The sequence below is a fragment of the Podarcis gaigeae genome, assembly GCF_964106915.1.
Source record: "Podarcis gaigeae genome assembly, chromosome: 6".
NCBI classification, from domain to species: domain Eukaryota; kingdom Metazoa; phylum Chordata; class Lepidosauria; order Squamata; family Lacertidae; genus Podarcis; species Podarcis gaigeae.
In genome coordinates, this window is record NC_139682.1 from 70241787 (window position 1) to 70265136 (window position 23350).

Genomic DNA, 23350 nt, shown 5'->3' on the forward strand with positions numbered 1-23350 from the left:
CTTGGGGGCGGCGCTTAACCCCCGTCTCGCGCCTCCTTTCCCCTCGATCCCGCCCACCCCGCGCTCCTCCCGCCCAATCAGATGCCGGATCCGCAGCAGTGCCCGGCCGGGCCCGGCAGCGCCCTTACGCCGCCGCCGCCTTGGCCGGCAGCTTCTGAGGCGGGCGCGCCGTGACAGACGGACGGGAGGGACCGTCGCCGGGGGCACCGTCACCCCTCCCACGAAGATGAACATAATGGACTTCAATGTAAAGAAGCTGGCGGCCGACGCCGGCACGTTCCTCAGCCGCGCCGTGCAGGTAACGGAGAGGCGAAGGGCGACTGGAGCTGGCCTGGCTTCGCCTCAGCGGGGAGGAGGACAGGAGGGCGGTGGCTCCTCCGACCTGGCCCCCCTCCTCCTCCTCCCCGGGAGCCGTTGAAACCGTTGGTTGCGCGCGCCGCCCTTATTTGTTTATTCAAAGGCAGAGATGGAGGGGGGCCACACACACACACACCCCTCCGCTAAGTGGGGCCTGGCCGGGCCTTGTCACGGCTTGGCAGCCTGGTGGCGCCTCGTCCTCTCTCTCTCTCTCTCTCTCTCTATCTCCCCACACCCCCGCGCACGTCTAAGCCGCCGCCCATCCGCTGTCGCCTTTCTGCGGGGCTGGAAGCCGAGAGTCGCCCTCCCTCCCTCCTTGGCCGGCCTTTGAAAGGCCTCAGGCCGGCTGTCCTCTCGGCGCCCGCGGCGGTGGGTGGGATGGGCCTGACCGCCTGCTACCGGCCTTGATTACGCAAGACCTCCCCCTCTCCTGGGTGTGGGTCTCTCTCTCTCTTCCCCACCGCCGCCGCCCACTCCCTTCCCCTGGCCGGCTGTGCTAAGCCAACGGGGAAACGGGGCCTGCTCGAAATTTTGGGCATGGCCAGTGTTGCCTGTAGGCGAAGACTCGCAGCGGCCTAGTTTTTAGTGTTTGGCGTTTTATTACGTTTCTATATGTGTTGGAAGCCGCCCAGAGTGGCTGGGGAAACCCAGACAGATAGTTGGGCGGGGGTATTATTATTATTATTAATTGATGGGTGGCGTGCTTTTAATCTTATTTTTATTTATTAGAGAGGGGTGTTAATAATAATATAATGCTATAATATAATATAAAATAAACATAATAATGTTTTTTGTACTACAACTCCCATCCTCCATAGCTAGTAGGAAATGTGGTCAGGGATGATGGGAATTGTAGTGCAAAAGACCCAGCTGGAAACCCAAGTTTGGGGAAACCCTGCTCTAGGCCCTCTCATGTGCTATCCGTGGAGGCAGACATATGGGGAGCGGAGGAGGATTGTGTCTTGTGGCCTTAATCTCCACACCTTTACCCACATTTCTGAGTGGCGTGAGGTGGCGGGGAATTGGGGCTTTTAAAATGGGGTGTTGCTTCCAGCTTAGCCTTGAATCAGGCTTCCTGTCTTACGCAAGCATTTCTACAGAACATCAGTGCGGTAGACCTCCCGCTACGTATTAAGAATTCACAATTTAATTCCAGGGTAGTGTTTCATATCTGACAGGATTTAATTAGAAATTACACAGTAACTACTTGCAGAAAGTGGAAATACATTAATCTCCCTCTCTCTCTGTGCTGCAAAGAGTGCCATTTCGTTGATCTGTTAAGTTCATTGAGCTAGTCTTGCCAAAACCTTTCCACACCACCTGTCTTCTCTTGCCCTTGGAAGCGCCTATCAAACATGCAAGCTGACTGGAAGTGCCATGTTCTAAGGAAGCATATAGTTACCCGATGCTGAGGACAAACTGTGCATGTGGAAGTGGTGCTGTTGTCCTTGTGAGCTTCAGAGGCACATTTCAATTGAGCTAGATGAAGACAGGTGTTTGCCCAAGACCAACCACAGATTGATCAGAAGACAAAGTGCTGGGTGTGTGTTGCAAACAATAAAACTCTGCAAATGAATCTTCCCTTTGCTTACCCACTAAACATTAATTTCCTTTGCATCAAAGATGTATCAGTTTTTCATTTGCCTCTTTTCAGCTCTCTTCACTCTTTTTTCCAAATTAAAGGGCGAATAAAGGTATGAAGGACAGCTACTGTCCACCAGTACCTGGCAACCAGCTATCCTGTGCCTACCACCTTTTCTCTACTAGGCTGCAGTGTAGGCAGGAGTGAACCTTGTAGACCTCCTTTGCATCCTTGTGCTAGCTCTGGTGTAGAGTCGCTTAAGCTAGAAAGGCCCCATGCTGAATGGCCACCTACTTTTCAACCTTCAAAAGCATGTTGTGATATGGCCGAAGATCTTGTGACTAAAAAAATGGGGCTGAGGTATAGAACATGCAAATAGTATTTTTCAAATCTTTGCTTTCTAGGGTTCTTCTAAAAAGTTAACACTTTAATTAGGAATTACTATTTAAGCAGCAATTGTCTCATAGGTTAGTGATTTTGTGCTGTTCCTCTTTTCCATGTGAAGTTTCTGCATCTGTAGCCTTCACAAGTACTGAAGGGATAACAAGACAAACTATCTTCTTATTTAGAGATCTTATGATGCCTGTCTTGTGATATTTAATGTGATTAACATTTCTGTGAAAAGGTTGTTTTTAATGTTTTTTCTCAGATTGGCTTGATTTCAAATAAATATATTGGTCTGAGTTAATCTGTTTCACTGGGTTTTTAACAACTCAGACCCATAAGTGGGTTAGAGAAATGGGTTGTCATAGCAATATTTTTAACCACTGTTATACACTTTCCTGTTAGCTTCCTGTCTCTTGTACATTACTCCATAATTTTTGGGAGGAATCAGTTGCATAATAGCTCCTAAGAACATTGGTCATGCATTTTTGACAGTGGGTTAAAGCCTCAGCGCCTAGGACTTGCCGATCGAAAGGTCGGTGGTTCGAATCCCTGCGGCGGGGTGCGCTCCCGCTGCTCGGTCCCAGCGCCTGCCAACCTAGCAGTTCGAAAGCACCTCCGGGTGCAAGTAGATAAATAGGGACCGCTTACCAGCGGGAAGGTAAACGGCGTTTCCGTGTGCGGCTCTGGCTCGCCAGAGCAGCGATGTCACGCTGGCCACGTGACCCGGAAGTGTCTCCGGACAGCGCTGGCCCCTGGCCTCTTGAGTGAGATGGGCGCACAACCCCAGAGTCTGTCAAGACTGGCCCGTACGGGCAGGGGTACCTTTACCTTTACCTTTACACATGCTCAGTTTCTTTTGTCAGTGCTATTTATAAGATAATCTTCCATCTTTTCTTCAAGGAGCTCAGGCTTTCTCTCAAGACAAAACTACCTTAGGGCTGTTGGAAAGTAGCCCTAAGGTAATTTTGTCTTGCGAGAAAGTGAGTGACCCAAAGTCACCTAGAGAACTTCATGACTGAGTGGTGATTTGAACCTAGGTTTCCCAAATCCTAGCTCAACGCTTCTGCTACAATTGTACCATAATGTCATGAAAGTTCATCTGCCACTAGATAAAAGCAAATAATAACAAACAATATAACTGTTGTTGAAGACAGCATTAAATAGCCAACAGATCTGTGAATTGTGCTGAGAATCGTGGAAGCCTATGGAGTTCATATATTGGTGGTTCCAGTAACCCAAGTTAATGCCTAGTGTCTGTTGAGTTCCTGATGTTTAAGAGCAAACTTCACATACAACACACTGCAGTAGTATATTCTTGGAGTAACCAGAACATGGATAACCATGACTAAGCTCCTTCTATGCAAGAGGGGTCTCTGTGCAGGTGTCTCGGCTGGTGGAAGATGTTCTATGCTGTTCTGATCCAGCTTTGTTTCCAAAGGTCTATGAGCAATCCCAAGCTGTAAAACTTGTTCTTTAGGGGGAGAGCAATCCTATTCACAGCAACTTGAATGCTACCTCTTTGGAGAGATGAGCTACCTTACATCTGTCTCATCAGGATCGAGTTTCTATGACCCTCATCCAGTCCATTACTGATGCTAAGTAATAATTCAATATTTCCACTGAAGCTGGGACCAATGCAGTATGCAGCACAGCTAACCAGCAGCTCTTCTAGTATTAGCTAGTCAATAATAGATTTAGAAAAAAGTTGGAAGGCTTTTGTGTGGCCCTTCATCAATATACTCCTTTTAAAATAAAAACAGATGAAGTTATTTAATATTGTATCAAATATGCCATATGGTAGATGATACAATGCAGCCTTGTAGATAAAAGCAGGCATCATAGCACTATTCTAGGTTTCCTCTTCCTGGGATATGGAAGTGCAGAAATCTGGAGGAAGTGTTGACTGGAAGGGGTGTGGCCTGGGGCAGTTGCTGCTTGCCCCAGTAAGTGACCAAAGTGTAAATTCTATTGACACTTCTGCATTTGTATTTGTAACCCTTTTAATTCTGTATTCTTTTAATAAGACCACATTTATACACTTGACCTCTATGTAAAGTTTTGTGTTTAAGATTTGACTGAAAGTATTATTCTTTGTCTTATTTCAAGTGTTGCAGTCCTCCTTTTTGAAGTACTAGTTAGACATCAAGCCAGTTGGTAGCTTCATTTTCATAGCAGTTTGAAGGAATAAAATAGGGAAATTTCTCTTTCTTGGATAATATTTCTGTTATGACTTTTTTGTGTATTGATACTAACAAAAGTTGTATTTCTAGACTGTAACATGAAAAGTGATTTATTTGTTTGTTTAACCTATGTAGTTTACAGAAGAAAAACTTGGGCAAGCAGAGAAGACTGAATTGGATGCTCACTTAGAAAATCTTCTGTGCAAAGCAGAATGTACTAAGCAATGGACAGAAAAGGTTATGAAGCAGACGGAGGTGTTGTTGCAACCCAATCCAAGTAAGAAAAGCATGTTTTTATTTTGCTCTTGATGTTTGCCAGGTAACACTTTGTGCATGCTACATAGGACAGCCTTGTATTTAGCCAACCGGAATTCATTCTGGTTTGGTTTCTGTGCTAGTTGTGGAAGAAGACAAGACCCTTCTGCTATAGGTAGCAAAAGCATGCAGTGGGGTGGAGTAATGTCTCTCAGCCAGTTTGCTTGGCAGAAAACAGCTTTTCCAACTTGCTAAGGTGTTACTGCAAGCCTCTTAATAGACTAGTATATAATTTTTTTGGTAAGTTGGTTACTTTTGGGGCCTACTTACAAGACTGACATAGCACAATCTGCTAAGTGGAGCACAGCTAGAACTTTTCTGTTGTTGACTATGGAGAGGCTTGTATTTGTAAACCTTATCTTTTGTGGTGAGCTGTGAAGCCTGGCTTCATGGAAAGTATTGGTTGCTGCTGCTTCAGTAACTGCAAAATGATCAGTAGCTTTATGACTTAAGAAAGTAAGTGTTTTGTTCTCAAAGACAGCTCTGTAGAATGATCTACCTCAGAGCAAGTGGCGTTGTTCAGCTCTGACTTCCCATTTCAATCTGAAAACAAAATACAATTTATTGCGAACTGAAGAGTAAAATCATGATGATGGGTACCTATTTGAACATCACTCCAGCTTTTACTTCACCCTAGCTAGTGTTGGGACATATATGTGTGTGCAGAGGGAGAAATTTGAACCCTGGTGAAGCAGTAACTAGTTTAGTACAATAAAACTAGTTTCCAGTCTGGAGCTAATTCTCCACTTGTTCTTTACAAAGATTTGAACAGTATATTGAATGAATGTTGCTGGTTATACTTTAAATATAAATCCCTAGCTTTTTAAGAAAAAAATGGGTATAAAGTTGAATATTAATTATTGTTTTAAAAATAGAAACAATATTCCATTAAGATACAATAACATCTGAAAGGAAAATATCCTAGAATCAAATACCATCAATTGTTGTTGACATCTATCTGTTTCAAAAGACAATGGAGTGTGCCTCTGGGGTAAAGTCAAACCACTGGAGTATCACAGCACCCACTGTGGCTGCAGAGACCGGTAACTTGTCATACTATCTTATCCGGACTTCAATATTCTCATTGGCATTTGTTTTGTTTTCAAGCTTTGCCTTTGAACTTTGGTCTCTTGAGGCTCATCCTGATTTCCTCAGTAAATGATTGCATGCTGGAAACTGTGGAATGCTTAATAAACAACAACCTAGCATCTGGTATCTTTTTTCCAGCCTTAATAACAAAAAATGCCTACTACCTTCTCTGTAGTTCATGTTTAAGGTTGAGAAATTACTTTCTAGGCCTACAGCTTTGAAAGAGTGGGTTAGAAACTTAATTATATAAGGTTGATATGCAGTCATGGGCTAGGTGGCCTTATTGTATATTGAATCTTTTCCTTGAGTATGTGTGTGCGTTGAAGTTTCAGTCTTCTAATACTAGAAGACTGTTCATGGAAGAAGAGGGGTGAGAGGGTGTTCACTTGTTGCTCACTAATTTTTTTGTTGGTATTATTATTTATTAAATTTATAGACTGACTATTTATAGTCTGACTATTGAGGGCATGTGTTTGTTAGCGGAGTAGATCCACATTAAGAAAATTCAGTAATCTTACAGTTCACTACTGCTGGTCTATTTTTTATTCCCTCAGGCTGTTGGGGAATATCTTTTCTGGAAATGTATAGGGGTGAGGCATTTTTTTTTTAAGTGGCTACTTCATTAATTAACATAATTCTGAAATACTGATAGGACAGAAAAGGATATTTGGTCTTCAGTGTATTTGGCTATCTCTCAGAACTATATAAAGCTGCTGATTTTCTTAAAAAGGAGCTTCACACTTCTGAGCTTAGTCAGACAGCCCATCTGTTTGGAAATGGGAGGCTGTAATATGTCTCTTGAGTATTTGTATACTTAAATAGATTTCCTTATTTAAATCTTGAGTGATGATGAAATCTTTTTAAACTGACCTTTTTGCTGTATAGACAGGGATCCACAAACCTCCTTGACATGAAGGCTTCTATTTGTTGTGATATGAGTTCCCATATTCCATGTCAGAGAGGAGGATTTTTAAAAATGCTGCACTAAACCTTGTAACAGACAGAAGCAGAGACTAACATAGCTTCTACTGTTTCAGTTCCCTATGCAGTTTTTGCTGCCTCTGTCCCCTGTCTTCTGGTGTGCACACAGCATTTTGAAGGGTCAGTGGTGACCACGAGTTGTGGCTGGGTAGTAAGTGAAGAAAAATATGTGCAAAAATAGGCAAAAATGACTGGAGCAGTGTGAGTTTAGGTGCTGTTAACCATGATAGGGTTTTTAAAAATCATTTTTCACATTTGCAAGTCATACATAAAAAGGATGTTGGGTATTTCTTCTTCTTCAAAAAAGCTGTCATCAAGCATTAGCACTTAACAGCATTATTTGAGATTTCAAATAAATGCTTTTTACATTGGCCAGTAACTTACAATTGGTTGTGTTATCTTTTGCTAGATGCTAGAATGGAAGAGTTTGTCTATGAAAAACTAGACCGCAAAGCTCCAAGTCGTATGAATAACCCAGAAATACTAGGCCAGCACATGATTGATGCTGGGAATGAGTTTGGTCCTGGAACAGCATATGGTAAGTAGCAACTATTTCATATTACTTGAGCATCCGGGACTAAGAATTGTTGGTGTGGTAGCAACTTGTGCTGATTGCACTGAGGAGTCAGTGTATACAGGATAGCAGTGGCATTTAATTAGGAATATGTACAAGATGGCAGTCTTGTATTAGAAACTATGGGTGAGTGGTGCTTCTGTAAGGATGGTTTATTCTGAAGCTGTACGTGGACCAGGTTTGAGAACTTGAAACTGACTTGAAAAGCAAAATGCAATATCAAAAGTAAAACTTAGAGCATGCTATAAAACAATGCAAATACAAAACACGCTTAGTGACATCGTGAAAAGTCACTATGTCAACATTTCATGCTTTACGTTTCTGTAATTGTAGGTGGGTGGCTATGTTAACTCATACTGGAACGACTTTTCTGTTACAGGAAATGCTCTCATTAAATGTGGAGAAACACAAAGACGAATTGGAGCAGCAGACCGAGAACTAATTCAGACATCTGCAATAAACTTCCTCACACCTCTGCGAAATTTTATAGAAGGCGATTATAAAACAATTACTGTAAGTTGTGAATATGATTCCTTAACTTTAAAGAAGTAGTTCCAAATACATAAAGAAGTATCAATTTGATTTTGTGTCATTCAGCATTATTCTTGAGGGGTTCGTACTACAAAAAAGTGACCTAGAGGACTTTAACCATTATATAACAGAGAGAGAACAGGAAGGGCCAAGTCGCTTATGCTTCTCTATTTTCTCTAAAGTGAACCTTTTCCATGTACTCACATGTAATTTTCTTCAACTTTCGCAGAGGGAACGCAAATTATTACAAAATAAAAGACTAGACTTGGATGCTGCCAAAACAAGACTGAAAAAGGCTAAATTAGCAGAAGCTCGAGCTGCAGTAAGTAAAATTTATCTCCATAAATGTTCAGAATATTCTTGACTTGTTACGTGGTGTTCATGGTTCAACATGTAGCCCTTAAATCTTGAATTAACCAAGTGTCAGTAAATATAGATATATAAACAGGGTTAACCAGAAGTTCTTTCTGTCTTTCTTTCTCTGGCTGTGAACAGACTAGGAGCAGATCTCTGGTCTGCAGTGAGATTTTGTAAAGGGAAGCCTTGCCACTCTACATCCCCAATCTTTCCCGCACCATGCAGCTTGGAAGCGAATAACGCTGGGTTGAAATCTAAATGGTTTCACAAAGGGTATTTCAATAGCTAGGAACTTGGATTGCTTTAGGAAAGATCTCATAAATACAGTTCCCAGGCACATTTTCAAGTAAGATTAGGGAAGGATACTAACTCTCTATTGACTGCAACTCCAAGGTGCTTATCAGTGGGGAAGACACCTGACTACAACGATGGTATACCAAACTTACATTTCAGCTGATCACGGATACTATAGCTATGCTACATATGATATACTTAAATAGATATGTATAGATTAGCTTTGGAAAGGAAGTCTCAAAGTTGTGTGCCTATGTTCATAATTTGTAGCTCATTTGCTACCTGAATGAAGAAAAATCCTGAGTTTGTAAAAGTATGTACCTGGTCACCTTGAAGCTCATTTTATTGACATAGGAAGCCAGATAAGGGACAATAGGAAAGCAGTGATAGGTATTGAACCCAGAAAGTAGCACTAGTATTCTACAAGTTTCCATTGGCTACTTTAGAAGGCTATGCTCCAGGCATTTAATATAGTATGTTAGGTTAGACCTCGTGTTTTCAATTTTTTCAGACATTAATGTGTTTGGTAATATAATGAAGTCCGCATCTTCTATTCTCGTTCTCTGGCCTAATTGATTTGGTGAGCAATAGTGAGTATATGAAGCATCTTAAGGCTTTTAAACTTATTTCAAATAGTACTTGGTTCAACATGTGGAAATGATACTGGAAAAGAATACATGAAGCATAATGGTTTTGCTGTTTATTGTTTGCTTTTTTGTGTCTTGCGTCTCTGACATTGCAGTAGCACTTAATGATCAACAATTTATCTTCTTTCATAAAATAACATAATTTTGTTTTTATGCACTTTAAGCAACTAAACCTGTCTCCACCTGAAGAAAATAACATTATGGTAAATGTCTCATACATGCTCAACTTGGTGCATGTAAAATGGCTACAGGTTTGTTGGCCTCTTGTCTTCATAACATTTCTTCAAGTGTTTCCTCTTGCTTTCTGTTGATATGTACTGCCAATCCAAATTCCTTGAATGAGAGATTACACCAGATCAACATATTTACATCAGATCAACAGGTTTATATAATACCTTATTGACTTCAACACTTCTTCTGTGTACAGTCTTTGGGAAATAAAATAATATGTCAAACTAAATGTTGACTAAAACAGCAGACTAAATTATTTTATTACTTGAGTATGCTTTTCTTTCAATGATATGAGGCTTTAGCAAATTGTCCAGTTATGTGGTGCTTATTTCTAAGCATAAGATCCAAAAGCTCAGCTTGTTGTGTGGGTTATCCAGTACAACTCTTTCTGCAGGGTATGCTTTTTGTCTTAATATTTCTGAAGCATGTCAGTCTTAAAATCAGAGGGATATTTGCATATTTGTCTAGAAACACTGAGGACATTTCTAAGCCTAATGGAAACTCTAAGTAAAAGACTTTTGTATGGACTCAAGTTGTACTGGACTCTCTTATTGCCTCAAACGATTCACAAGGAAATATGTTCCTTGTTTACTATTTGAATGCCAGCTTCCTTCCTCAGAGTCCCCCTCTTCATTAACTGCAACTTTTCCTGTAATATCTGAAAAAAGAGAAGTTGCTCATTGTACTGAAATTTCATCAACGAACAGATAATCCAGCGTAAATGAAATATGGAGTAAGAACTTCTGAGTTGCATTTCGAACTTTCCTCCAATTCAGCCTCATAGGGAATACTGGGAACTGTAATTTAAGGATGCTGGAAATTGCAGCTCTGTGAGCAGTAATCTACAGTTCCCAGGATTCTTTGGGGTTAGCAGTGTTTTAAATGTATCATGAGTGCTCAGCCAAAGGCTGTCTAGAGTGAAGACTATATTAGTGGGAAAATGGGATAGAATTTTTCTATAACCATTCAAATGACCTAAAGATCTAAATTATTGATTTGATCTGATAAAGACAGGCTTGGATGGCAAGAGAAATCACTGGTGTTTCCTCTATCATTGTATTAGCCGTTGTTGTGATAGACTTTGCTTGTGTAGGGCACCTTTTCATAAAGATCATCCATGCATTTGTTCATAATTCAGGCAAATTGTACCTTAGACTGTGGTCTTTGTTCGCTTTGAAAGTAATATGTTTTAGCTGGTTTCTTTTAAAACTGTTCAACTTATTTCACACAATGGGTTGGATCTTGAGATCTTGTGGGCAGAGTTCTGCTCACAGAATGAGGTGGGGAGAGGTAGTGTTCTTAGCCTAGATCTACCCTACTCATGTGCTCTAGAGCAGTGTTTCCCAACCTTGTGCCTCCAGATGTTTTTGGCCTACAACTCCCATCATCCCTAGCTAGCAAGACCAGTGGTCAGGGATGATGGGAGTTGTAGGCCAAAAACATCTGGAGGCACAAGGTTGGGAAACACTGCTCTAGAGGAACAATAGGGGGAGGAGCTGCAGGGAACAGAGAGAATCAGGGTTGGGTGAATTCCTTTCCATGAACAGGAACCTCCTTTCTGCAGACAGAATGACCCATTCCATCCATAGAAGGGGAACTCTGCATCTTAGACACTTAAGGGTACTGTTGTAAGAAATTTTGTATCTAGCAGGCAGCTTCTTTCAGCTGAAGTCAATTTGGAGGGTAGAATATGCTTCATACCCCATTCTAGTTATAGCTAGATTCTTCTGAGAATAGCTGGGAATAAAGATATTACAAAAAGTCTTCAGCTCACCAGCCAGTTTCCTCTGCTGCTAAAGTCTTCTCAAATGCACTATTCTTGTCATTAAATATAATGGAATTAGATAATAAATTTGGAAAATAGGTATGCATACTTAAAATACAGTATTACATTGGTAATACCCTGTGTGAGCCATAATAAAATTCACTAGTTAGAACACTATAGGTAAAGTGAATAAGGAAATCAATACAAGAAATATGTGAAAGAACACTGAGTGCAAGTTCACCAGACAAATTCTTCATACTGTTGTTTCTTCACTTCTTTATGCATACAAGGTTTGGGCAGAGGAAGTAACAAAAGTAAGTAATCTAACTGAAGCTCTTGGTTATGAAATACCATAATGTTGAGATCTGATTCAGCATGGATCTTGTCCCTGATATCAAAGGGTTGGTATTGATTATATGCAATTTGAAATGGCAATGGCAAAATGATCCACATAACATGTGGGAAATAAATCTACCAGAAAAGAGGAGTGGGTGTTTATGAAGATGTTAAAACATGGTTTTTTTCCCCCTTCTGAATATGACAAGAACTTGGTAATTCTCTGATCCTCAATCCAGGCAACTACCCATCTGACATGCCTGAAACTAGTAGCGCAACACACTTTCTCATCAGAGCAATCAATGTTCCCATTCTGTTTCTAGAAACATATGAAACTTTAAAATATTAAACATCCCATCATGTATGCAACCAAATCCTATGAATCTTCTTCATAACTTGTTTTCTTACTTAACTTGCATTGTCCTATTTTTTATTGTTGTTTAGAAAGGTGCAATTTTAGGGCCAAGTCTCAAATGTCGCTGCTTAAGACTACTTAATGTTCACATGAATACTTATTATTGAACTCAATAGCTGCATTACTACTCAGCATTTACTATTTACCTTATGTTTTCCCATTCTCTAAAGAGCTTTGAAACTATAATTACTCAGAATATTGCCTAGTGTTATATTCTGCTGTCAGAATAAACAACATACATGGGAAAAACAAGTAGCCTTCATTTCAGCTATTAACATACAACTAAAATTACGGGCCTTTTCTTATCATGCATTGCTGTATTTCCGTGTATACTGAAATGAAAATGCAGCTATTACAGTCAAGTTAAAAGTAGGCTTAGTAAAAAGTACTCTGTACAAAAATGGAAAACCACCACAAATAATGCAAGGAAATCTAGACGCCTGGCAGAATATGCCATAGGATCATGAACAATGGATGTTAGATGTTGTGGGTTTATTCCATACAAATACAGTGGTACCTCAGGTTAAGTACTTAATTCGTTCCAGAGGTCCGTACTTGACCTGAAACTGTTCTTAACCTGAAGCACCACTTTAGCTGATGGGGCCTCCTGCTGCCGCCGCACCACCGGAGCACAATTTCTGTTCTCATCCTGAAGCAAAGTTCTTAACCTGAAGCACTATTTCTAGGTTAGCAGAGTCTGTAACCTGAAGCATATGTAACCTGAAATGTATGTAACCCAAGGTACCACTGTACTGCAGGACAAGATTGATTGAACAGTATTTCTCCTGCTTAAAGGAGGCTCTCCAGGATAATCTTTGAAGCTGGAACAGTTGGCTAGCCCTTCATGTTAGTAAGCAGTGTTTTGCCTTGAGCAGAGATGGCGAGCTCTGGCAGATGCATTGTGCTAATTCTTTTCAGCATGATAAGTGGCTTGCTTGAAGGTTTTTAAAACCACTTTCTCAGTGTCAATTTACAAGCTTCCTAACAGGTTTTGACATCAAGTGAGAAATGCAATTCTGTAGGTGTTTTGGAACGGCTGTTCAGTACCGTGAAATAGTAGAATATACTGACTATCCCCTACCACTTACTGAAATATAAATTGAATGATGGGACTAGGTGTGACAATGGATTACTTGTAGGCAAAGCACTGTGGTGCAATCCACATTAATTTTAAGCAAATCTAAGTGCACAGTTAAAGCTCTTACATTGATTTTTAGTGGCATTTGCTCTTATTTTCTCCATCCTAGCAGCATAATTAATTTTATGTATCAAATTCTAAGTGAAATATATCTTACAGTCTGAACAGGAAGTCAGAATAGCCCAGAGTGAGTTTGATCGTCAAGCAGAAATTACTAGACTTCTGTTGGAAGGCATCAGCAGTACACATGTAAGTACTAAGTAGAAGAAAATACGCATCTCATAATAGTTTGTAGAAGACTACGTAATCTTCTACAACTAGAAATAATTTCTAAAAGTTGGTGTGATACATGGATAAAAACTATTGAGGATGAGAAAATCAAGTGATTGTACAAGCACTATGACAATATTTCAATTACCTCTATCCAAAGAGCACTGGAGACTCATAGAGTTATTTTAGTTATGGAGGTTGAGGTAAAAGCTTCTCTCTCCTGACTAAAGGCATCTGGCAAAATAAACAATAACCAATGAAAAATCATGCCCTGAAGTTAGAATCATAGGGTTGGAACTCCCCATGTCCAATCTCAGGGCAGGGTCTGCTATGCAGGTTGCATCTATGAGAAACACCTATCCAAGTTCTGTCTAAATATCACTGACAAAGGAGACACCACCATTTTCTGTTCTATCATTGAACACTACTATTAATGTTCAGCCAAAACCTGCTTCCCTGCTATTTTCACCATCGCTAATAGTTCTGCTGTCTAGAGTAGCAGACCATAAGTTTGCAGGATGGCCCATCAGATATTTTGAAGAACACTATCCTATCAGTTTTTAAGGTCAGTCTCTCCCGTTTTTATATTTAAAAAGGTTCACAGATAGGATAGTTCAAGTCCAGCCTGTCAGTCTTTGGCTATCTTCCTAAGCACTTTATTTGAGATAGTTACTGAAGTTGGACATTTTTGTTTGGGCATATTGGAAGCAACCTTTAATATAAACACAGTTATCTGGAATCACCATGAATTCATGTCAAACTTGCAATCTGACTAGAACTCTCTAATTGTTGCAAGCTAGTTAATGCAACACAGTATACACAGTTCTGTACTGATATTTGAACTCCGCTGCATTCCAGGCACATCACCTTCGCTGTTTGAATGATTTTGTAGAAGCTCAGATGACGTATTATGCACAGTGTTACCAGTATATGTTGGACCTTCAGAAACAGCTTGGAAGGTAAGGAAATTATAGTCTTCATAGCTACTTTCCTAAATTGCATGTGCAGCGTTGCTATAAGTACCTCTAATTGAAGGGTAGCATGGAGGACAGCTAAGTTGATGCTGCTTCACTTCATTGTTCTGACAGGCCAATTTAACTCCAGAAGTTGCTACAGTGATCAGATAAGGAAGAGAAATTAGTGGAAGTAATAGTCTTTTTAATAACCCTCCTTCGGTGACTTTTTAGACATCTGAGGAAATGGTCTGACATATCACAGTAACAGGTCAGCAGGTATAACATATGGATGGCAGAAGAGAGAGCTATGAATAAGTGCTGTGGGCTTGAATTGCTCACAGGCTTGCACTGAAGTACAGCTAGGCTTGTCCTGGTGTATTTGGATGGATGCAGCAAGCCCAGCAAAAGAGGTAAAATGCTTTACAGCAAATAAAAAATGCTGCCTACTTTCTAGGCAGAGGGAGTTCAGAACATTTCTTGCAATTCACAACAACTGTCCTGCTGGATAATTACTTCCATGTTAGCAAACAGTTGTCACATTCACTAAAAGCCAGTTGCTAATGGGCAGCTGCATCTTGGTCTACTAAAAGAAGGCCTTGACCTGGTTCGAAAATATTTCTGGGAGCTTGCCAGAGAAAACAGCAGCTTACAAAGTCGACAAAGCTACTATATAGATAGAGAGGGGTGTGTGTAAAAAAATAGAGAGAAAATCTTACTGCAGAAAGTCATAGGTTTAAAGCAGCAGATGAATATGTAAACTGTAAACTTGTAGTCACTTTCATTTTCAGAATAACTGCATGAAGTCATTCAGTGTTTAGATATATCAGTTTGCCTGATCAAAGTATCTTAATCCTCTTTTCCCTTAGTAGCCTAAAGCTTGGTCTTCTTTTGGAATGTGTTTCTCTGTAGCTAATGATTTCTTTGCCAGAAAAGACTTTTAGAATTAACTGTATTTATTTCAGCAACAATTTCCTGTTCTTGAAAGTGGACAGTCTTCTGTAGTTTGAATGTGTTGTCTTAAGGAATATGGTAATTAAAAAAAGATTTTTAGTGCTTAGCAGTGTTGGATGTTCATGTGCTTGTGTATCGTGATAAGCCTTTATGGCTTATATGAGTCCTCTTTTGTTAAGTCATAAACAGTTCAAATTTTTCAAAGCTAACTTTGTAGACTTTTTATAATTCAAAAGAATCAGTTGTGGGCATGTTGCATGTGTGCCTTCAAATCCTTACTACCATTTAGAAAAATTGAGTTGAAGAAGGTAGGTGACAAGGCAAGATTCAGGGGGACTTTACTTTGTATCCAGTCGGTATCATTGTAAATAGAAAAGATGTTCATTATTGATTCCTCTGGTTTGTTATAATTTCACATCATGGCTAGCCTGCTGAGGTACTTGATCTAACTGCTTGTGGTCTTGGGGCTGTGAAAGCATTTCTGCATAGAAATTCCCTCCCTTGCACATGCCAGTACTCTATAATCTCCCACTCCCTGTTGTCTGTTCCACTAGTGTGGAATATTTCTCTTCCACAACCTGTAAAAATGATTGTTTCAATACAATTTGTTTTACAGCTGGAATAAAATGGGTTCTTGTTGGTTTTTCCCTATCTTGTTGGACTTTACCTTTGCCCAACTTTTTGCTCTGCTGAGCTCTACAAAGCCCCTGTTGGTTTTTGTGCCCCAGGACTTCTTAAAAGAACCTGATCTACACAGTATATGTTTCTCTAAAGTGCAAATAGATCCAGGAATGCCCCTTGAATGCTGTTTCTTGTAACATAATGGAGCCATATTAGGATTTTCCACGATGTATTCTTCATTGTTAAAGTTGATAGGGCAGGTTCTTGAGAATAGATTTCTGGAAAGGTTCTGAACAGGTCCAGTAACTTGTAATAAAGGTAGGATACAGGGGCACCCTTTTTTTCTGAATCGAGAAACAAATTAGGGATGACTGCGTCTAAGGACCTATCCGTTCTTAAGGAATTCAGCCCTGAGTGCTCACTGGAAGGACAGATTGTGAGGCTGAGGCTCCAATACTTTGGCCACCTCATGAGAAGAGAAGAAAAGACTCCCTGGAAAAGACCCTGATGTTGGGAAAGATTGAGGGCACAAGGAGAAGGGGACAACAGAGGACGAGATGGTTGGACAGTGTTCTTGAAGCTACCAGCATGAATTTGACCAAACTGCGGGAGGCAGTGGAAGACAGGAGTGCCTGGTGTGCTCTGGTCCATGGGGTCACGAAAAGTCGGACACGACAAAACAACTGAACAACAACAACGTTTAAAGAAGCATATAAGTGTACATCTCTCTTGCAATGTCCTTCACACATACCCCGCCCCCAGGCATTGTTTATAGGCTTCCTTTGTGAGTTGTGGGTCATGGGATCATGTTTGCAACTGTGCTTTGCTCACCTTGTCATAAGAGGTTTCTGTTGGAAGATAAGGAGAAGCCAGAGGTGGCATTTAACTAAAATGAAAGTATATGAATTTCTAATAGTAAGTGATAGATCTGGGTCATGAAATGCTCATGGTAACATTAGTATGTATGTTTCAGTACTATAATAATTTTGTGTTTCACAGCTTTCCATCTACGTTCCTTGCCAACAATCACCAGTCTTCGTCAAGCTGTGCTCCAAGTAGTTCCGTTACTACTACAGCTGCCTCCTCTGCCTCTGTTACAGCCTCATTGTCCTCAATAAGCAATGCAGCAGCTACATCCAGCTTGGGTGACGTGAAGTCCGCAAGCGGCAACAGAAAAGCCAGAGTTCTTTATGATTATGATGCTGCGAATAGCAGTGAATTATCACTTCTTGCAGATGAGGTACACTTTTTCTATTCTTGCTTTTAAATAGAAATAAACAAATTTAATGTTTTGCTAGCTAAATGCAAAAGCCAATTCTCTGGTGTTACATCATCCAAGGCAGTAAACATACATAAGTATCCATTTGACCCTTGCAATGTACCAGGAATTAGTCATGAGGAAAGAGTGGCTTCTTAGGGAAAGTTTCTGATATTACCAGGCATAGGCAAACTCGGCCCTCCAGATGTTTTGGGACTACAACTCCCATCATCCCTAGCTAACAGGACCAGTGGTCAGGGATTATGGGAATTCTAGTCTCAAAACATCTGGAGGGTTGAGTTTGCTATAGGATTACTTGGATGTTTCAGTCCCTGATTATCTTGCATGTAGCTATGCATTAGCAATAGATTAACATGTTAAATACTCATTTTTGTGTAAAGCTATTTTACTTGTACACCTCTTTTGGAGATACTGCTGGGATTGCAAAATCTTTCAGCCTCCTGACTTGCCTATATATTTTGGAAAGTTGTTTCACTATGCATTTGGACCCCTCTTAGGATATTGTAACTAAGTTTTGCATGATGGTTCCTGAGATCAAGAAGCAGGTTTTCATCTATGTTTGGCTACAGATGGCAGACTGAAACTTCCAAAACTACACTGATTTTTTTTTGGGGGGGGGGTGCCTCTTAGCGTTCTTGGATATTTTTTTGACATAAAGTGTTATGCTCCAGGACACCAAGTACACACTACTTCACCCATTATTTTATTTTACTTCTTAATATTTATATACAACCCAATAACAAAAGTTCTCCGGGAATTTATCAGTAAACAAATAAAACCATGACGTGCAAAAATGCAACCTAAAACTAGCAACAGCAGGAATAACATCCCATAATACTTCTGTTCTGCATTTGTAAGAAACAGTGTGGCAGCATCTAAACTTTGAAACTCCCTGCCCATTGACAGCAGGCAGGTGCCTTCACTGCATTCTTTTCAGTGTGTGAGTATGTCATTCATATACCCAGGTATGTGAATGTTGATGTGTGTTTTAATTTGTTTCAATTTATTGCTGTTTTTTCCCATGTTTAGATAATAGTTTTTAACTGTTTTTTACTGATTTTTTTGTTTTATTCCCTTTGTAAACCTCTTGGAGGTTTTTAACAATCAAGCCGTGTATCAATTTTATTAAATAAATAAAAGTACTAACACATATTTAGAGTGAACACTAGGCAGCAGCCCAGGTTTCTAGGCTAACCCTAACCCTACTTGCAAAGTAGGAGAATTCACAAAATTTTCAGAAACAGGTTATCTAATTTCTTTATTCGTGACACAGGCATAAGAAATAAACACTGCTTTTTCTTTTTGTTTTAGGTAATAATGGTGTACAGTATGCCTGGCATGGATTCAGACTGGTTGATGGGCGAACGAGGAAATCAGAAGGGCAAAGTGCCTATTACTTACTTAGAACTGTTAAACTGAATAACTGGCTTGTATAAAGACTGCCAGTTATGGTGAGACCATATTTATATGCAATTAACTTTATATAAAACAGGTTTAAGTGTCTTCCATGTTAACATCTTAAAGGATGTGAATACCAGCCATTAGAAATGGGCTTTTATGCCAATATTCTTGCATGGTAGATACTCTTTTCAGATCTAAGTTGTTTAAAAGCTTTTACTTTATGTGCCAAGACTGTTTCTACAGAATTTTGTTTCTACTGGAATTTTCACTAATAACTTCTGCTTTTGAGTAATCTAAACTGAAAATGGGAGGTATTGTTTTCTACAGAACTTTTCATAATGGCAAGCTTCTTCACCAACAATAAAATTGTTAAACAGTAGCTTCTTTTGCTAAACAAATATTTGATGTTTAATGTCTTAAAGGGCTATGATTATAGTTATGCAGCTGAAGATTACACTTTTACTGAAAACATTAAATATAATTCTGAAAGGAAATGCACAGCATAAAAAGAGCCCTACTAGAGGGATCAGATTAAGGTCTGTTAAGTTGAGTTTTCTGTACTCACAGTACAAAAGCTGTTTGTGATTAACCAGCAACTGGAATTCAGAGACAATTTGCCTCCCAGTTTTGGAGGTAGCACAAAACTTAGCTCCATTTTAAAATATACTTTAAAAATACTTTAAAATATACTTTAAATACTTTAAATATACTTTAAAAAAACTCCAAATTTGTCCAGGTGGCATTATTCCAAATAATAGCTAATAGAACTATGATGATCCCCATCAGAACACAAATGGTGTAAATACCACAGCTCCTATGCAGGTTTTGTTGTTGTTACCATCACAGATGAAAATATCTAGACCAGAAATTGTGCATTCACCAACATAACCTTTCATTATTTATTTATTTTGAATAACTTTGATTTGGAAATAGTTCTTGATTTTATTTATTCGCAACATGTAATGTGTTCAGTCATGTTAAAGAGCAACAGCATACAACTGTCATGAGTGGTTTGGAGAGGAACAGTGAATATTAAGTTTTATTAAATACCATGATTTGGAAAAGAAGACTTCCAACATTTGAAGGACATCGGCTAATACAGTTGGTAATCAAAACATGTGATGTCATCAGCTGTATCCAGTGTTGGTCCTACTCAGAGTAGGCCCATTGAAATTGATGGACATAACTGACTTAGGTGCATTAATTTCAATGGGTCTACTTTGAGAAGAGTTGAATGGAAACCTGGTATGATTAGAAGTGAGAGTTCCGTGTTATCTGGGACTGCAAGATACATGCTTCTTAGCTAAGCCTTCTGAAAAGCAATCCACTGACTGATGAGTGTGAGAGATAGTCTTGAACTTGGTATATAGGGAGGGAAACTAACTGCTTGGGTTATTGACTGATGAATTACTTCCATGTATGAATTTGCCAGCGGTGATGGAAGGAACTAAATACTGATCCCAGAGTGGAGAGACCTGCCTGTACATTGCAGTAACTGGGGCAGAGGGGAGAGGAGCAGCTGTTGCACATTTCAGCTGTAGTTCAAAGTGTAAAAGACTTTTCCTCAAAAAAGTAAGAACCTGAGAAAAGATTCTGAATATTCAAGTAAGTTCTGTACATTGAGGAAAATCAGAAATTGAATTTGCACATGCCTACTGTACACTACTGGGCATTTTGACAGGAGGCATGCAGGAGTCAGAAAATGAAGAACAACAGAGGTCAGAAAGCTGGCTGAGTTATCATTTCAGTTGTTCAAGGAGAGTATTCTGTAGTCTGCGTTTCTCCATGACTAGCAGAAGCAGAATAAACTAAAACATGAAACTGTGCCTGACCTTCAACCTGTATAGATTATTCAGAATTCAGCTCTTCTTAATGCAGAATTTTGATAATATTTTTAATACCTAGTACAGCTCTGTACATAATCTGTCCTTGGAATACCATTTTTTATGCCATTTTGGTAAAAACGCACAAACGTTCCTATGTGAGGCAAAAAAACACAGCCTATGACTAGTGTGTTGGAAGAGAGTTTGGACAGCAAAAAGGGAATCCCAATTTGTAGCACCTGTACTGGTGCTGCACACACACTCCCTCACCCACTAGCCGTGGAGCGGCTAAAAAGGTTTTGAGTATACGCAATTTTTGTGTGTACATGGAACCCTTAGAACCAAACCCCTATGTAAGGTGCAGGATTACTGTATACTGAAAGCTCAGCAGCTAATGACAGTGTTCCCGGCTGTTCTTTGTTTATACTTTTTTTTAATAATAAATATGGCCATTTTATTAGGGACAATATAGGGTACAATTGCAAGTGCAGCGAAATCTTTTTCCAGGGTCTATGACATGATTGCATTTGCGGCTTTTGCTGTCAGCGAGAGAACACTGTTTGGGGCTGCGGTGCCCTTGCTTTCCTCTAGCTATTTGTCAGATTGTTTGGCAACCTTCACAGCACACTTCAAGGCAGCAGAAAACTTTTAATGAATTCTCACCTAATGCTTGTGGAAAAGTTAAGAATACTTTTCTTGATTGTCTATTTGTGAACCAGGTGTGCTGTACTGGGAAGGGCGAGCTGGTAAGCCCTGAATGATTACCTGCATATATCAAACTGGATATTGGTGTTCTCCTTGGCTACTTAAAATAAATTGTCTGAATTGTGAACTGAGGCTCTCAATGACACATGTATCTTGAATATGTGGTACCATACCCAGCTGAGCTATGAAACCAGTATTGGAGCTTTTGGAACAAGTCTATAAAAGGAAGACGCTGTGTATGCCTCATCTGCAGGGCTTATTCTCCCTTGTATCTAACCAAGTGGCTGGACTACTGGGACCAAGATCACACACTTGTAGGCACTTAATATCTTTACACTTCATATGTTGAACAGATAGATGATTTTAGACATCATATATTAAATCATGGAAAGAGGTAAATGTTCCTATTTTGAAAAGTTGAATGTACTCTTCTGCATTCAGGAAGAGATACTAAAACAGCTTCATACATAATTTGCCATTCAGAAGAATTCAAAATGAAGAAAGACCTATACTTACAAGAAATTGAAAAAGAGGAAGAATGGGGAAGGGGTGTACCTATAGAGGGGAGTTCAAATATATTGTTTCTCATATGAGGTCTTGCCAAAAGAATTCTAGGACCTGCCACCTGTTCTACCTTTTCCAGGTCTGTTGCATGCGAAGGGAAAATTGTGAGCTGTATCCACACAGTACATCACTGGGATCGAAAGCGTTCTCTTGGCATGCAATGGCATGAACACCACACTCCCCATTTTCATTCATGGCAGTAGTTTTGCACTATATGGAATAGTGGTCGAAAAGTTCCCCAATCTTTCAGTGGGGAGGCGTGTTGTGGAATACTCTGTGCCCAAGTTTATATGGAAATGCCTCTGCAGTTCTTTGGTCCCATACCCATACCTGACCTTGAATAATTTAGCTTTCCTGTAGTTAATGAATCCAGAAGTATTTTTAGAAGGATTTAAAAAGAAACTTCTGAAATGACTGCTCATGGTCTAACTACTTTGCACGCCATAGGGTGCAATAAAAGTCTTGCCACTCTTGCTTAGCATTTTAGGCTGTGTTAATAGCTTCTGCTTTTGTTCAGACTTGATTGCGACTAAAGGAAACAATTATAGGCGGCCCATTGTTCCTAGATAACTTTGTCAAGGCTGTGTCCTTCTTTCTGCATGGCATACCACACAAAAATGGGAGGGTGGCATGATTGCATTTTGCCAAGGGAAGAGAGAGCCTCAGATTGCACCACTGCTAGCACATTTCAATCAGTGAAGCCAAACTGTTAAGAGTGATGTCAACAGTTAACCTGTTATTTTGCTAGTCAGTACTACATTGAAGGTGTTTCTTTGACTTCAGTTGTAAACTAACCAAACCCAGCAAATGGCAGGATTGTGCACTATGCACAAGGTTTTATGTTCATGGAGAACAGGGAGCTTACAGCTGGCCTGTACATGTACCTTCTTCCTCCACTGTTTTGCAGTCATTGCTATTTTGCAGCTGGGATATTTGGGGCCAAACCAAAGAACAATGTGTGGTGATCTCATGCACAAGTTTCCCCCATGGAATTCCTCTGCCCGCCCCCACCCCCAAAACAAACATTTTTGGAAGAAATCACACTGCTGCCACATACACTGACTAGCTTTCATCTGGGCTCAGCAGATTCATGGTGCAGGTATGTCACAACCTTCACCCTCTCTGATCACCCATTTCTGATCATTGCCTCTTTCTGCTGTTTAATGATGTGGAGGTGATGGCAGCTGGTTGGAGGCGAGAAAACCTGCCCTGAACAATGGAGCCAGTTGGATGGATGCTGCCTCGCCTTTTCGGCATGGTGTGGTAGACATCCGGTAAACGGAATTGCAGAATTACTTTGTGAATATTAAATCTTTTATAAATAGTTTGCTGACAAGACTCACTGTTTGGAAACGCATCGGTACCCAGATCATGCTGCCAGTTAATAAAGCAAATGCTGAGGAGCCCCTCCACCCTCCCCTACAGATCAGAATTGCTTTATATATATATATATTTTAGAAATGTGAAATGGGTGTCTGACATGAGCAATTAAGGGAATCTCGTTAGAATTGAAAAAATGGAATTAAAGCTTTCAAATGTCTTTACACAGTTGTGGGCAGAAGCGCAACAACCAGGATTGGAATAATTAGCTGGGAAATTGC

The 23350-nt window shown here is 40.0% G+C and overlaps 1 protein-coding gene across 4 annotated transcripts; it reads left to right on the forward strand.

The window, feature by feature from the left end:
• Positions 1 to 28: 28 nt before the first annotated feature.
• SH3GLB1 (SH3 domain containing GRB2 like, endophilin B1) lies at positions 29 to 21312 on the forward strand. 4 transcript variants are annotated; one of them, XM_083743503.1, is made up of 11 exons: positions 29 to 298; positions 4642 to 4783; positions 7301 to 7429; positions 7845 to 7978; positions 8226 to 8318; positions 9459 to 9497; positions 11581 to 11604; positions 13339 to 13428; positions 14308 to 14408; positions 16977 to 17217; positions 18568 to 21312. In XM_083743503.1, exons 1-11 carry the CDS (start codon positions 227 to 229, stop codon positions 18673 to 18675), a joined length of 1173 nt encoding a protein of 390 aa, XP_083599629.1. In that variant the 5' UTR covers positions 29 to 226; the 3' UTR covers positions 18676 to 21312. The 4 variants fall into 4 exon arrangements, with proteins under 4 accessions (XP_083599629.1, XP_083599630.1, XP_083599632.1 ...); XM_083743506.1 differs by having other exon boundaries at positions 81 to 298; positions 9459 to 9545; XM_083743505.1 differs by lacking the exon at positions 29 to 298 and adding an exon at positions 707 to 726 and having other exon boundaries at positions 9459 to 9545.
• Positions 21313 to 23350: the final 2038 nt, after the last annotated feature.

What these genes read in the sequence shown, in the direction of transcription:
- SH3GLB1 (XM_083743506.1), top strand. Translation starts at nt 227, where the DNA reads ATGAACATAATGGACTTCAATGTAAAGAAGCTGGCGGCCGACGCCGGC. An exon ending in GCGATTATAAAACAATTACT is followed by an intron (nt 7,979 to 8,225) that starts GTAAGTTGTGAA and finishes CAACTTTCGCAG; the next exon opens with AGGGAACGCAAATTATTACA. An exon ending in CTTCAGAAACAGCTTGGAAG is followed by an intron (nt 14,409 to 16,976) that starts GTAAGGAAATTA and finishes TGTGTTTCACAG; the next exon opens with CTTTCCATCTACGTTCCTTG.